The sequence below is a fragment of the Gracilinanus agilis genome, chromosome 2 (assembly GCF_016433145.1).
Source record: "Gracilinanus agilis isolate LMUSP501 chromosome 2, AgileGrace, whole genome shotgun sequence".
NCBI lineage: Eukaryota > Metazoa > Chordata > Mammalia > Didelphimorphia > Didelphidae > Gracilinanus > Gracilinanus agilis.
This window is the reverse complement of record NC_058131.1, coordinates 158006746-158018979: the sequence shown is the minus strand read 5'-3', so window position 1 is coordinate 158018979 and position 12234 is coordinate 158006746. Positions and strand designations below refer to the sequence as shown.

At 41.2% G+C, this 12234-nt stretch overlaps 1 protein-coding gene across 1 annotated transcript; it reads left to right on the top strand.

Moving 5' to 3' along the window:
* Positions 1–9683: 9683 nt before the first annotated feature.
* On the top strand, positions 9684–11284 carry LOC123236817 (protein FAM170A-like). The gene is made up of 2 exons (XM_044663257.1): positions 9684–9753; positions 10554–11284. The coding sequence occupies exons 1-2, from the start codon at positions 9684–9686 to the stop codon at positions 11282–11284; spliced, it is 801 nt and encodes a 266-aa protein (XP_044519192.1).
* The last annotated feature ends 950 nt before the right edge of the window (positions 11285–12234 follow it).

The following is a 12234-nucleotide window of genomic DNA, read 5'->3' as shown; positions in this document are numbered from 1 at the left end:
TAATGTCTTTGACCCTTATTCCTGATGTTGTGAATATTTTCACTGATGCATCAAAAAATGGGAAAGCAGGAGCCGTTGTGGACAATCATGTCATGTTAATGCACACACAGTGTAATTCTCCCCAAAAGACTGAGTTGGCAGCAGTCAGACATGTGCTTGAGGTCATAGCACAAAGTTGTAATATCATATGTGATTCACTGTACGTTGTTAACCTGGTTACTTCTTTAAAAGCTGCAAAAATTAAACCAGTGCTAGATGCAGAAATGTTTCTGTTGTTTCATACCACACACAATGCAATCTTACAAAGACAGAATAAAATTTTTATAATACACATTTGCTCTCACATGAATCTCCCTGGACCTCTGTCTGAGGGAAATCCAAAGGTGAATGACCTGGTAGCCACTACTTTTCACTCTCTTTTACACCAAAGTGCAAAATCTCTTAAATCTCAATTTTCTATAAGACAAGCCAGAGAAATTATTTGGCAAATTTTGTGGTTCATATTCTGCCACTCCTTCACCTCAAGGAGGTAACCACAGAAGTTTGAGACCTCCACAACTGTGGCAAATGGATGTAATACAATAAAATTTCAGAAAATCGAAACATGTACATGTGATTATAAATACTTATTCTCATGCAGTTTGGGCAACAACAACTTCACATGTAAGTTCACATCTTTTACACATTTGGGCATGCCAAAACAGTTGAAATATTTGAATAGCAGTGAGTACACCAACAAGAGATGGGCAGAATTTAGCAGTTTATGGAACATCTCTCATAAGGCTGGTATCTCAGGAAATTCTAAAAGACAAGCAATTGTAGAAAGGGCTAACAGAAATTTAAAAGCCTGAATTCAAAAGCAAAAAGGATATTATCAGATAGTTTATGAAGGCAATATGGCAAAACCAAAGCCTACTGGTCCTAACAAACTATTTCCAAGAGAAAAAGATTTTAAAAGACCCAGTGAGTTTATCACTTGGGGTCAAGGTTCTGCTCCTATTTTCACAGATAATAGAAATGCATGGTAGAAAGACAGAATCATCAAGCATTCCCACCGAAGGCCAATACAGAGAGCAGAGGAAGCAGATATCCATTCACCACCACCTGCAGGACAACACCATAGTGACCAGGTCATAGAAGAACAGCAGATGAATAACCAAGACAGAGCCACTGACCTGAGGACAGGTCTAATGAACTATCTCATTGATGAACTTTTGCTAGGGGCAGCCCACCTGCCAAAAGACTATTATTAATTTGCTTACAGATATTCTGTCCTAAATGTCTATTAGTATTTGTAATACGATCAACTCTTTTTATGTACCTAAAAATTTCAAATTGTACGGTAAAATATGTAACTTGTAATTATTTTTTGGAATTATTCCATGTCACACAAATTTTACCAAAAAACAAATTTTATAATTGAAAACATCTTAACAGTTCATTGAATATTGTTCATGTGCAATAAGAAATTGATTATATCGAACAAAATATATATGTGATCGTTCTCTTAATCTGTTTATTCAGTCTGCAAAAAAGTATGCCTTTGCTGAACAAGGCCTGTATAAAAACTAATGCAGCTTGAAATTCCATTTAATCATCAAAAAAATCTCTCTTTTAAATGAAAAGGGGGAATATGAAGGGTTCCAATTATAAACAAATCATGAGGATATTAAAAATGTATTCAAAAGCTGACTTTAATGAGCAAAGTGTTCATGGACCAGACTTATGAATATATTTCTAATATTTCACATGATGGGTTTCTGCATCCTTAAATTGAATGGGGCTCAAATTTTGTAGAACTCAAATCTCTAACATTGACTGTAGTCTGGAAGGCTGGCATGCAGTTTCAATAGCTTCTTTGTAATGTCAAAGACACACACACTCAGCATATGAATGAGATGGTGCCAGGGCTCTGGAGGAAGAAGGATTTTCAAATGAGCCTCTGGTCTGAGCACTGGCTATGCCATTGTGTTGGTATCAATTCCTTTTGTCTTGTTGATTGCCAATATGATACTAATGTTTCTATCATGCTATCTGTTTGATTGATAATCCCACAAAACCCCCATTCCTTGAAACCTCAATAAAAATCCATTCTAATGTCTGACTTTCCCTGTCACCATCTGAGGAGGAGCTGACAGGCTGAACGTGATGCTGAAGATCCCTATGTCTTTTTGTCCATTTTCTGTCTTTATGTCCTTCCTACCTTAATCTTTAACCTTTCCACCCATATTCCCTCAGACCCTGACTTCCCTTTCAGGTGCTCAACCCACACAAGATCTCGTAGCAGCAGGCTACTACATTGAGTCCAAAGGGGTGGGGGGAGAAGGAGCTGAAGAAAGCTTTGATTTTAAAAGTGAAAAGGCATGGTTTTTTTTTCCCCTCATTCTTGGGATTCTGAGTCAGGTCCCCTCGTGGCCTCATAGAGAGGTTTTACAATGATCTCAAAATACCAATCCAAATACGACAGAGTCCTGCCATCCCTAGGAAAGTACGGAGCTGTCTTTTTGTGGAGGGAAATGGGATGGAGAGGACATCCTGTTTGCAATCTGTTGTCAGGGAGAGGGAATTGGGGGTGAGAGTGTGTCCCAAATAAATTATGGACTGAGAGACTAACTGGGCCTTAGAGATAGAAACTTTATAACCCTTTTCTCCTAAGAAGTTGAGAGTAGAAATTCTATCTTTGACGCAAGCAGCCTTGAATGGACTTGATATCAGAATTTCATCCATGTACTGTTTAATTGAGCTGCTTTTAAGTTTAGGGCTCTGAGATCTTTGCTAAGGGTGTTCCCAAAATGATGGAGGCTATCCTTCAGACCCTGGGGGAGAATTGAACCTGTGATTAGATAGAGTTAGGGGAAAAAACCTACTCAAATGCAAAGAGGAACCAACATTCTGGTTAAAGGGTTATGCAAAAGAAAGCATCCTTTAAGTCAATGGTAGAAAACTTCTGAGAATTGCCGGGTATCTGAGACAGAATAGTGTAAAGGTTGGGGCAATGGAGTGCATAGGAATTATTGCTTCATTAATGAATCTAAGATCTTTTACCACACACCAGGTGCCATTAGGCTTCCTCCCCAGAGGATGGGACAGTTATAAGCAGAGGAGCAATACTCTAAGCGTCCATGGGTCAAAAATTTATCTATGAGAAGATGTAATCTCTGTCTGGCCTCACAGGATATAGGATATTGTTCCCTCCAAGGAGAGGGAGAGTTGGGTTTGAGATGAACTTTGACAAGATTTGTGTCAGTGGCTCCTCCTGAATTCCTTGGTCCCAAATTATGGGAAGTCCTTTCTCCCAGATTTCTGATGAGATTGTAGAGGACTTCTGCAAGGGAGTGGCCAGGCATAATGGGGAAGGCATAGCTGAGATGAGGGAGAATTGAGAGCCTAGCTTTCTCTTTATGTCCTTGTCCAATAGAAGGCATGGGGAGGATGGAATAATTAGAAAGGTATGTTGGAATAGTTTGTCCTCACAGACACAAATTAGGGCAGGCTGTCCCCAAAGCATCCCTATTCTGAGTCTCCAGAAGACTAGAATGCAGGGAGCTGATTCTTGGGTTGTTGGGGTCCCGCTCCAGTGGGACTGTTGTGCTTCCAGTGCTCACACTGCCCACAGGCCAGGCGCGGGGTAAGGGGTTGCCATTCCTTCGAATGATATTCCATCGACCAATGCCCATTCCATCCCAGGTATAGCAAGAGCCATTTGGCTTCTATCCTTGGGGTTGTGGGGTGAGGATGGCTGGGAGTATTGTGGCATGATCCTTCCTGTTCTTCAGTTTCCACCATGTCCCTATTATGAAAGACCTTAAAAGTGGCTTCTATTAATTGGTTGGTAGGATTCTGGGGGCCAAGATCTAACTTCTGCAATTTTTGCCTGACATTTGTCCTATGACATGGAGGCGCAGGATGGTTGCCCCCTCCTCACTCTTAGGGGAGATGTTCGTATACTCCTTCAGAGCTTCTACTAGCAAGCTCATAAAGAGGGCTGGATTTTCCTCTTTCCCCTGCATGTCTTCTTTCAGTTTGTGATAATTAACCTGCATCTTAATGCCTTTCTGCATGGCTTCAGTAAGGCCATGTGTGTGAGAAAAGTTCTTCCCTTCCCCCCTCTTCTGGGTAACATAGCTGGCATGGATGTATGCCAATCTGTGTCACCAATACCACCAACTGTGGGTCACAGGAAGGTGACCTAGACACTTGGTCCAGAAATGATTCAGAAATTAATCCACGTGTAAAAGGAAGGAATAAAAGAGGACATCCAGGAAGTGCTCACTCTATTTTCTCTAGTGATGGGTCAAGAAAAAGGTGACTGAGGGAGTCCACACTGGGAGCAACCATGTGGTTAGCTAAAATAGACTTTTCTCGCTCTATCTCTCTGCCTTTTCCTATCCAAGGGATACTAATAAAACTATATGAGAAATATGCACCAGAGTTCTAATTTTATTTCTTACACAATCTAGCATGTGATTTCTACACTGCCTGTGTCACTCATTCTGATAATCCCATCTGGGGTCCTGTGCTGACACAGCTGTGGTTCCAGGGACCCTTGCCCAGGTACCACCCTGTGCCTTTTCATCCCCTATTCCCACAGCCAAATCTCATCTGGGGTACAACAGTTGGAAGTTATTATATGCAAATCCAACCAAGAGAGTTAGTGGGCAGAGAAAAAGTTAGGTAAGCAGAGGCAAGAGCAGATTTCCATCTCTTCCATGTTTGTTGCTGGCTGGACTTCTCTGTGAGCATGCCTATGGTGGTGACAGAATAGCAACCTAAATGGAGCAATAAGGAAAGTAAACTATATTCCTCTCTCTTATTTTTCCACCTTTTCCCCCTACTAATTTTTGATTAATAAAAGTATTAATTTATGACCAGTCTCATAATTTTCCCTCTCACATTGGGCTAAATCTGTCATAGAAAAGACATCTGTATTGGAGCTATCCAGTGTTGCAATGAGACTTCTTGTACAGGCAGGAGACATGCCCTGCTGCTCTAACTATGCCCACTTGGAGTGTGGAGTGGATAAGGTGGAAGCGTTGGCCAGGTGGCTATGAAAGGGTATTACAATTGGGGGTAGGTTGAGAGACAGGAGTAGCCTCAGGCTCTGAACCTGGAAAGTCAGGGGTGTAGGGTCAAGATTTGGGAACCAAGAGACGAGGGGAAGAAACAGGTGAGATTGAAAAAGGGTGTTCTTGAGTGGATATACCCCCTTTAGAGGCCAAGGACATGGGAGAACTTGACTTTTCCTCAGCCCCTTGAAGAGCTCTTATCTCTTTTTTCACTTGGGGAAGCCAGATGGCCTTGGTAAGTTATATCATAAACCACTGGCTCCCAAACTTTTTTGGCCCACCACCCCCTTTCCAGAAAAAATATTACTTAGCACCCCTTGAAATTAATTTTTAAAAATCGTAATAGCAATTAATAGGAAAGATAAATGCACCTGTGGCCATCACCGCTCCCCTGGATCGCTGCAGCACCCAGCAGAGGGCGGTAGCGCCCACTTTAGGAATCACTGTCATAAACTATTCTCTTGAGAACTTCCCCCTCAAGGAGTCATCAGAGGTGTGGTGAGGCACATACGGGAGGTTTTCCTCAGCTCCAAGTCTTGACTTAGAGACATAAAAGCTGAAATATAGGGAATTGCTGTCCACTTGCCTTCTTTCCTGCCTGAATACATCCAACTGGTGGATGGTGTTATAATTTAGAGTGCCACTGATAGGCCAAGTTTCTCGCTTATCAAGGATGTAACATGGCCATTCAACATTACAAAGAAAAAAAATCAGTTGTTTTCTCCTTAGGTTATCTAGGTCTAATTTTTTCCAGTTTTCAAGTATACATCCCAGGGGTAAATCTTGGGGTATACTTTGCTTCTGTCCCATGATTTTAAGATAATGGATGGCCAGTTCTTTATTGGGGGGGTCACCAACCTTGTGTCCAAGGGAGTGCCCAACAACCAATCTCTCAGATCAGTCTGGTTTCTAACCCTAAGAGATGTTTCCCTAAATCAGAACTGATTATTCAAGGGAAATGACCCAGACGTAGAGTCTGACTCTGGACTTGGTAGCCCAACCAACCCCTGGGGCTTGCAGATGGGAGAGAGAAAGAGGGTTCAACAAAGATGTTGCCAAAATGGGGAGGGTTTCAGGACCCAAAAGGGCCTCATCCTACCTGTGAAGGAGTATTCTTGTGAATCCCAGGTTTCCAGCACCAAAATGACATGGGAGAGCTTTGAGGGAAGCCCTGGATTCAGGGAATGGCAACTCTAATAATTAGCTTAAAAATAAAAGAGAGCGGGGCAGCTGGGTGGCTCAGTGGATAGAGAGCCAGATCTGAAGTCTGGAGTTTCTGGTTTCAAATGTGGTCTTAGAAATTGCCTAGCTGGGGGCAACAGGGTAATTCAGTGGATTGAGAGCCTGGCCTAGAGATGGGAGGTCCTAGGTTCAAATCTGGCCTCAGACATTTCCTCGCTGTGTGACCCTGGACAAGTCACTTAACCCCTATTGCCTAGCCTTTACCACTCTTCTGCCTTGGAGCCAATACATCATATTGACTTTGTGGATTTTAAAATTAATATTCAATATCTCCAAAGTATAATATTTATAGAGATTTATTGATATTTAACTAGAGAGCTAGAGAACACAGAGAACATTCCCCACTCTCTTCATATGGAAAAGAGAACTAGGAAAACAAAGACCAGTCACCACTCAATTCACGTGGAAGAGAGGGAGAGAGGCATTACCCAAAACGTATATACAATCATACAAAAGATGCATGTAAATAGAAAGGAAAAGGAATTGTGGGTAATGCAGAAAGGAATTTTGGGCAATGCAGTTCCAGGGGTTCAAGATTTTCCAAATATACATTACTCCCTGTGATCCTTTGGAAGACCAATCTCCCCAATGGATCATGGAAATATAATCAAGTTAAAACTTACAATAATTCAGAGATAAAAGGGAGATAAAAGAGATAAAAGGGAGAAAGAACAAAACTAATATTAGGTGCATTGACAAGAAGCCAATTAGGGGGCAGTTCCCTTTTTTGGCATAAGAGTGTCTATTCAAAATAAATGCATTCAACCTTCCCATAGTTCAAATTCACCATATCTCAAAGTTCATTCTGGATCTTCTGGTGCAGCAGGTGGTATCTGCAGACATCTTCATGGCACCTTCTGAATTCTGGGAAATAGTCTTCTGTTCTAAATTAGAGTCAAATTTAAAGCAAAATTCAAAGCAATAACATAGTCCCTCATGAGGAGAATAATAACACAACTCTAAGACAGAAAGTAAGGGTTTTTTAAAAATAAATAAATTAAAATAAATTTAATTAAATAAAAGAGAGATTTATTTATTTGGAAGCAATGCTGAATGGCCAGGAGATAGGTTCAAGAGTAGACATTGCCTCCTAGAGGAGATGGGTTCTGGGCTTCTTATACCCTTTAGACAATAGGGGTTACATGACCAGAGATGAGGAGATGGGATGATGTTACTAAGCAGAACTGGGGTGATGTTTTCCACCTGTCCAGGGATGGAGTGGTGTTTTTATTTTTTGAAGACATAAGGGGTGACTGGAGTAGTTCAGGGGACAGTTAGATGTCTTAGATACAACCCAACATTTATCAGAGTAAAACTGAGAGATGCATAAATCAATATCAATTGTGCATCCACCTTTGATTTGTGTGTTAAATTGTGGATGCACAATCAATCAGTGGTAGTAAGGCTGATATTGTGCGGGATGAAATCAATGTAAAATTCTCAGAGTAACATTTGTCCTGTAACCCTAATATTTTTAGAACCACAATAAAAGTTGGCATCTCCTTGCAGGAGAGGACTGCCCTACCCCCACCTCTAACACCAAAGCTTTTTAGCCCCTTTGACCTGAGTGAGACAGAAAAACCTGTATCTTGCCCATCAGAAGTGTATTTAAACTTTTCCTTTAGGTTCTTCCCTTAAATCTGTCCCCCAATAAATTTAGGAACTAGTTAGCAACTAGAGGTTAAAAAACCTTTCCTTTAAACTTTCCTTTTAAAATCCCTAGTTCCCTTTCTCTAAAACAGACTGTTTTTGCAAACCTCTTTGCCAGCGTCTTGCCCCTTCCTCTACTAAAATTTGTATTCCAAAGGCACTTGGAATACCAAAAACCTAGAGCATAGATTACTGGCTCCAACAAGGTGTAACAGAAAGGATTCTTTCCCAAGAAGGACTTACAACCTAAGCAATTCTCCCTGTTGGCTGATACCAAAAGTTTCAGAAATTGTCCTCAGTTTGTATACTTCTTAACACCTTTGACCTAAATTGACTGATCTTAAAACTAACAATATAGAAAACAAATTCCAGAGGATGGGAATCTACCAGGATAAATGTGACAAGAAGGAAGATGGGGTAGGGGGAGCGCAATTCAGAATCTGTTTGTAATCAAGCCCCCCCCATATATTGAGTTTTGGTTTGTTCTTTGGGCACTGTCTTGAGCTTTTCTAGTCAGAGACATTCTCCACTCTTGCACAACAACTAATAAAGCTGCTATTTTTCCTTGCATCTGTCTCTCAGTCTCCCAGATTTTCTTTTTGGGTGCTTCAGGGGTGTCCATGAATAGTGACACCCCAAAAAGCATTCCATACAGATACCAACCAAAAATAGGTTTTCAAACAGAAAAATGGAGTACAATTTATATTAAATTCACACAGGGAGAAGTAGAGAAAAAAGAGCATGTTGGACTTTTGCCTTTTGACAATAGTTAATGAAAGAGATGTGTAGTCCAGTTTGGGGAATAGAGGAGGTGTCTGTGTTATAGTTGATAGAAGTTGATGTCCACAGACACCTATAATTGTTCAAAGGTTGAGCTAGGACAAATGAACTTCAGGTCACAAATTTTGCAAAGAAGTGTATTTGTGACTGCCATACCCACACTTTCAACCCCTAAATTTCATGAGGTCTTCTAGACAATAAGATAAATGAATGCATTATTCTCCAAGAGTCAGGACTGTTTGGATATATAATATCCTCCCTGGGTTGGCAATTTCTGCCCTTTTTCAATATGTATTTTCAGCAAATGCTTTCAAGAGTATCTAATAAAAATGTCAACAAAACTCGTCACCATCAGGAGTTCATTGGCCATTTAGGAATGGCTCCTCAAATGCAAACATTTGTTGCAGAAAATTAAGGATACCAAGTGAGGGAGAAAGTGGGAAGTAGGAATCAGGACCGGGATTCAGAGATTGTGCAGATGAAAAAATTATTTCTCCCAAATGCCCGAAGCTTTTTGTCCCTAAATATAGTTATTATATGATATGAGGTAAAATTGGGAAATTAGGCAGGTCCCTTTGGAAACCCAATTGATTGGGTAGAGGGAGAGAAGAGTAGGCAGCAGGGTAGTGAGGGTTTGCTGTTGCTGATGTTTGATTTTAATCTGGGGCTATGGAATCATCCAGTGTCACTGATGAGGTCACAGCATTCCGAAGGGTCCCTGGTGATCATTTGGATCATAACAACCCCACAGAGGAGTGGAGTAAGCTCTGAGAGTTGCTGCCTGGATCCATCCTTTTGGCTATGTCTCTAGGCATTTTGATGTTTTAAGTGACTATAGTTAGGAAGAAGACCACTCCCTCTACCAAATTTCTTGAAGAACTAACACTTTGTACATTATTGAGATCTGTGGGTTTACAGGCCTTCCCCTTCTCCACATCTGAAACCATGAAGCGTCGATATGAGGAGGAGACATCAAATGTCAAGAATACTGGGCAAGGAACCCAGGAGACAGAAGGTAAGATGGAAAGGCTGGAGGCAGAGAGATTGATTCATTTAATTCAATTAATTCAGTTAATTCATTTCTTAGAAAGGAGAATCTGGAAAATATGGTGGGAGTGGAGAGAAGAAATTCTGTGGGTGTGAGATAAGAAAGATGGGGAGATCTGATAAAATTTCAGAGGTATATTTTGGGTATGGCTATTACTGGCCCTTTCTGGGGATGTCTACAAGTTGGATAGAAATTGAACTTTAAGCTGAAACAGAGCTAGGAATGCACTAATTTGGCTTCTTTCCTACTTTTTTGCCTATTTCCATATTTAAGGCACTGACTGACTACAGAGATAATATTGAGTGGAATTATGGAAGGGCAAGAGACAAGCTGAGACTCTTTGGGCTCAGGGTAGTGAGTACTGAAAGGTAGGGGTCTTTACTGGGAGCAAGGAAGGCTAAAAATGGTTTGCCCAACACCCATAGTTCAGGAATAACTGTTTGAATTGAAAGTTAAAAGGTAGTTTATAAGGCTGAGAGTGAGGTTGTTGGGGGTTGGAGAGGTATAGAATGATGGAGAGCCCAGAGCTCTAGATAGAATCTCTAGCCCCAGGGACAAAAGAAAACACAAATTAAGGTAACTTCATCAGGAAAATTTTCAGTGGGAAAAACAGGGTAAGTGGGTTAATTGACCTAGTTAGACAGATAGCCTTCATATGACAAGGTTGGAAGATAAGATCAGTATTCCTCCTTCCTAAAAATGATCATATCCAGGCAAGAGTTGGTTCCAGAAAGTAAAGGTGAAAGACTATTCATTTAATTCCCCAGGGAATATAAGAGAAGAAGAATCTCCACCACAGCCTGGGCCCAGTGATGCAATCAAGGCAGAAGATGAGCAAGAAAATGAGAATTCCTCTATCTACTATTCATTTTCCTCTTCTTTCTATTCTTCCTCCACACTATCCAAAACCAATGAAAAGGGGCGCATCTATTATATCCAAGTGAAAACTATAAAAGGAGTGGCCATTGCCTGGGAGACTGAGAATGGAATGGACCCAATCCAGAAAGCACCTCGAATTTATGAAATGAACCCATATGACCAGAGCATGCTAGAGCCTCCAACCAGTGAAGTTCTTGCTGATGTAGAGAAAGGTGTGGATGAGCAGAATGAGGAGGATAAAGAGGAGGAAGCACCAGGACCTTCAAGACTTTTTGATGAAAGGAGAAGGAGAAAGATCCCTGATTGGATGATTTCAACAGATAATGGCTACCGTTGTTTGGCCTGCTGCAGGGTATTCATCACCTTGGAGGACCTCAGGAAGCATGCTAAACATGGGCCCAAGGAAGGATTTAGTTGCCACGTTTTTAACAAAAAAATTCACGAAAGACTAAGAACCCAGAGAAATTCAGTCCCAGGCAGAGATGACCATTTAACCCTAAGCTCTAAAGACCAAAGTAAGTCACGTGAAGATCAGGGTAAAGGTCAGCAAGGAAAAGGTCACCGTGCACGCCGTGGTACTCATAGCATGGAAATGCACCCTGACAAGGATGTGGAATGATCTGGGGGTGACAGTCGTGGGGACTCTGGTTCTTCTATCAAAACACCCCTCCTCCAGTCACCCTGTATTAATTCCCAAACCAACAACTCTTTGAAACCCCAGTAGGTCCAGGAGACCACCAGCCACAGCATCTCCAGCTCTCAATTGGAAGGAGGTCGGAAGTCACAGGGAACAAGAAAGAGAGCAACAAATCCCAGAATAGGACCAACAAGAATGGACTCTACAAACATCAAACCTCCTTAAGGACAGGAATGGTCTCACTTTTGTATTGACTGATCTCCATATTAGATTGGAAAACAGAAGAGAGGAAGCTCACAGTCTTTATCATGAGGAAATGGTGAGTTTATCCATTTGGTCCAGACCTATGATTTCATTGTTATAGGGAGTTCCAGGTGAGGAAATTCCCTGCACTAATTTTGTAGGTAGCAACCATACTGTGGTTTCTGGTCTTTAAAATTTTTTCTATGGTGCCTAGAGGCTAAAATACTAACTTGGATCACATAGCCAGTATGTGACATGGAGTTGGACTTGGACCCAGGTCATCCTGACTCAGAAGCTGGTCCTCCATCCACTTGCCACATAGTGCTTCTAAGTACCCAAGTAGCATACCAAAGTCCTTCACATCCACACACTTATTTCTGATTTCTACAAAACATAGAGGATGAACAATATTTTCCTCCAATGGAAGGAAGACTAAATTTTGCATCCCACAAAAAATCAGAATGCTGTTGTTGATTTCGGTTAGGATTTAGCTGGGTCTTCATGCTCTTGAGTTCTTAAGGCTCGAAGGATTCAGTCATGAGAGAGATGGAGGCACAACACAGAGGGTACTGATCTTAGAATTAGAAGGCTTGTGTTCAAGTCTCAGTTCTGAACTTCCTAGCTACATCAATCTAGATGAGCCTCAGTTTTCTCATTTTTGAATTGGGGCTAATGATAATAGCTTGCAA

Coding starts and splice junctions, on each gene's coding strand:
- LOC123236817 (XM_044663257.1), top strand. CDS start 9,684: ATGAAGCGTCGATATGAGGAGGAGACATCAAATGTCAAGAATACTGGG. Junction 9,754..10,553: donor AGGAACCCAGGAGACAGAAG/GTAAGATGGAAA, acceptor TTAATTCCCCAG/GGAATATAAGAGAAGAAGAA.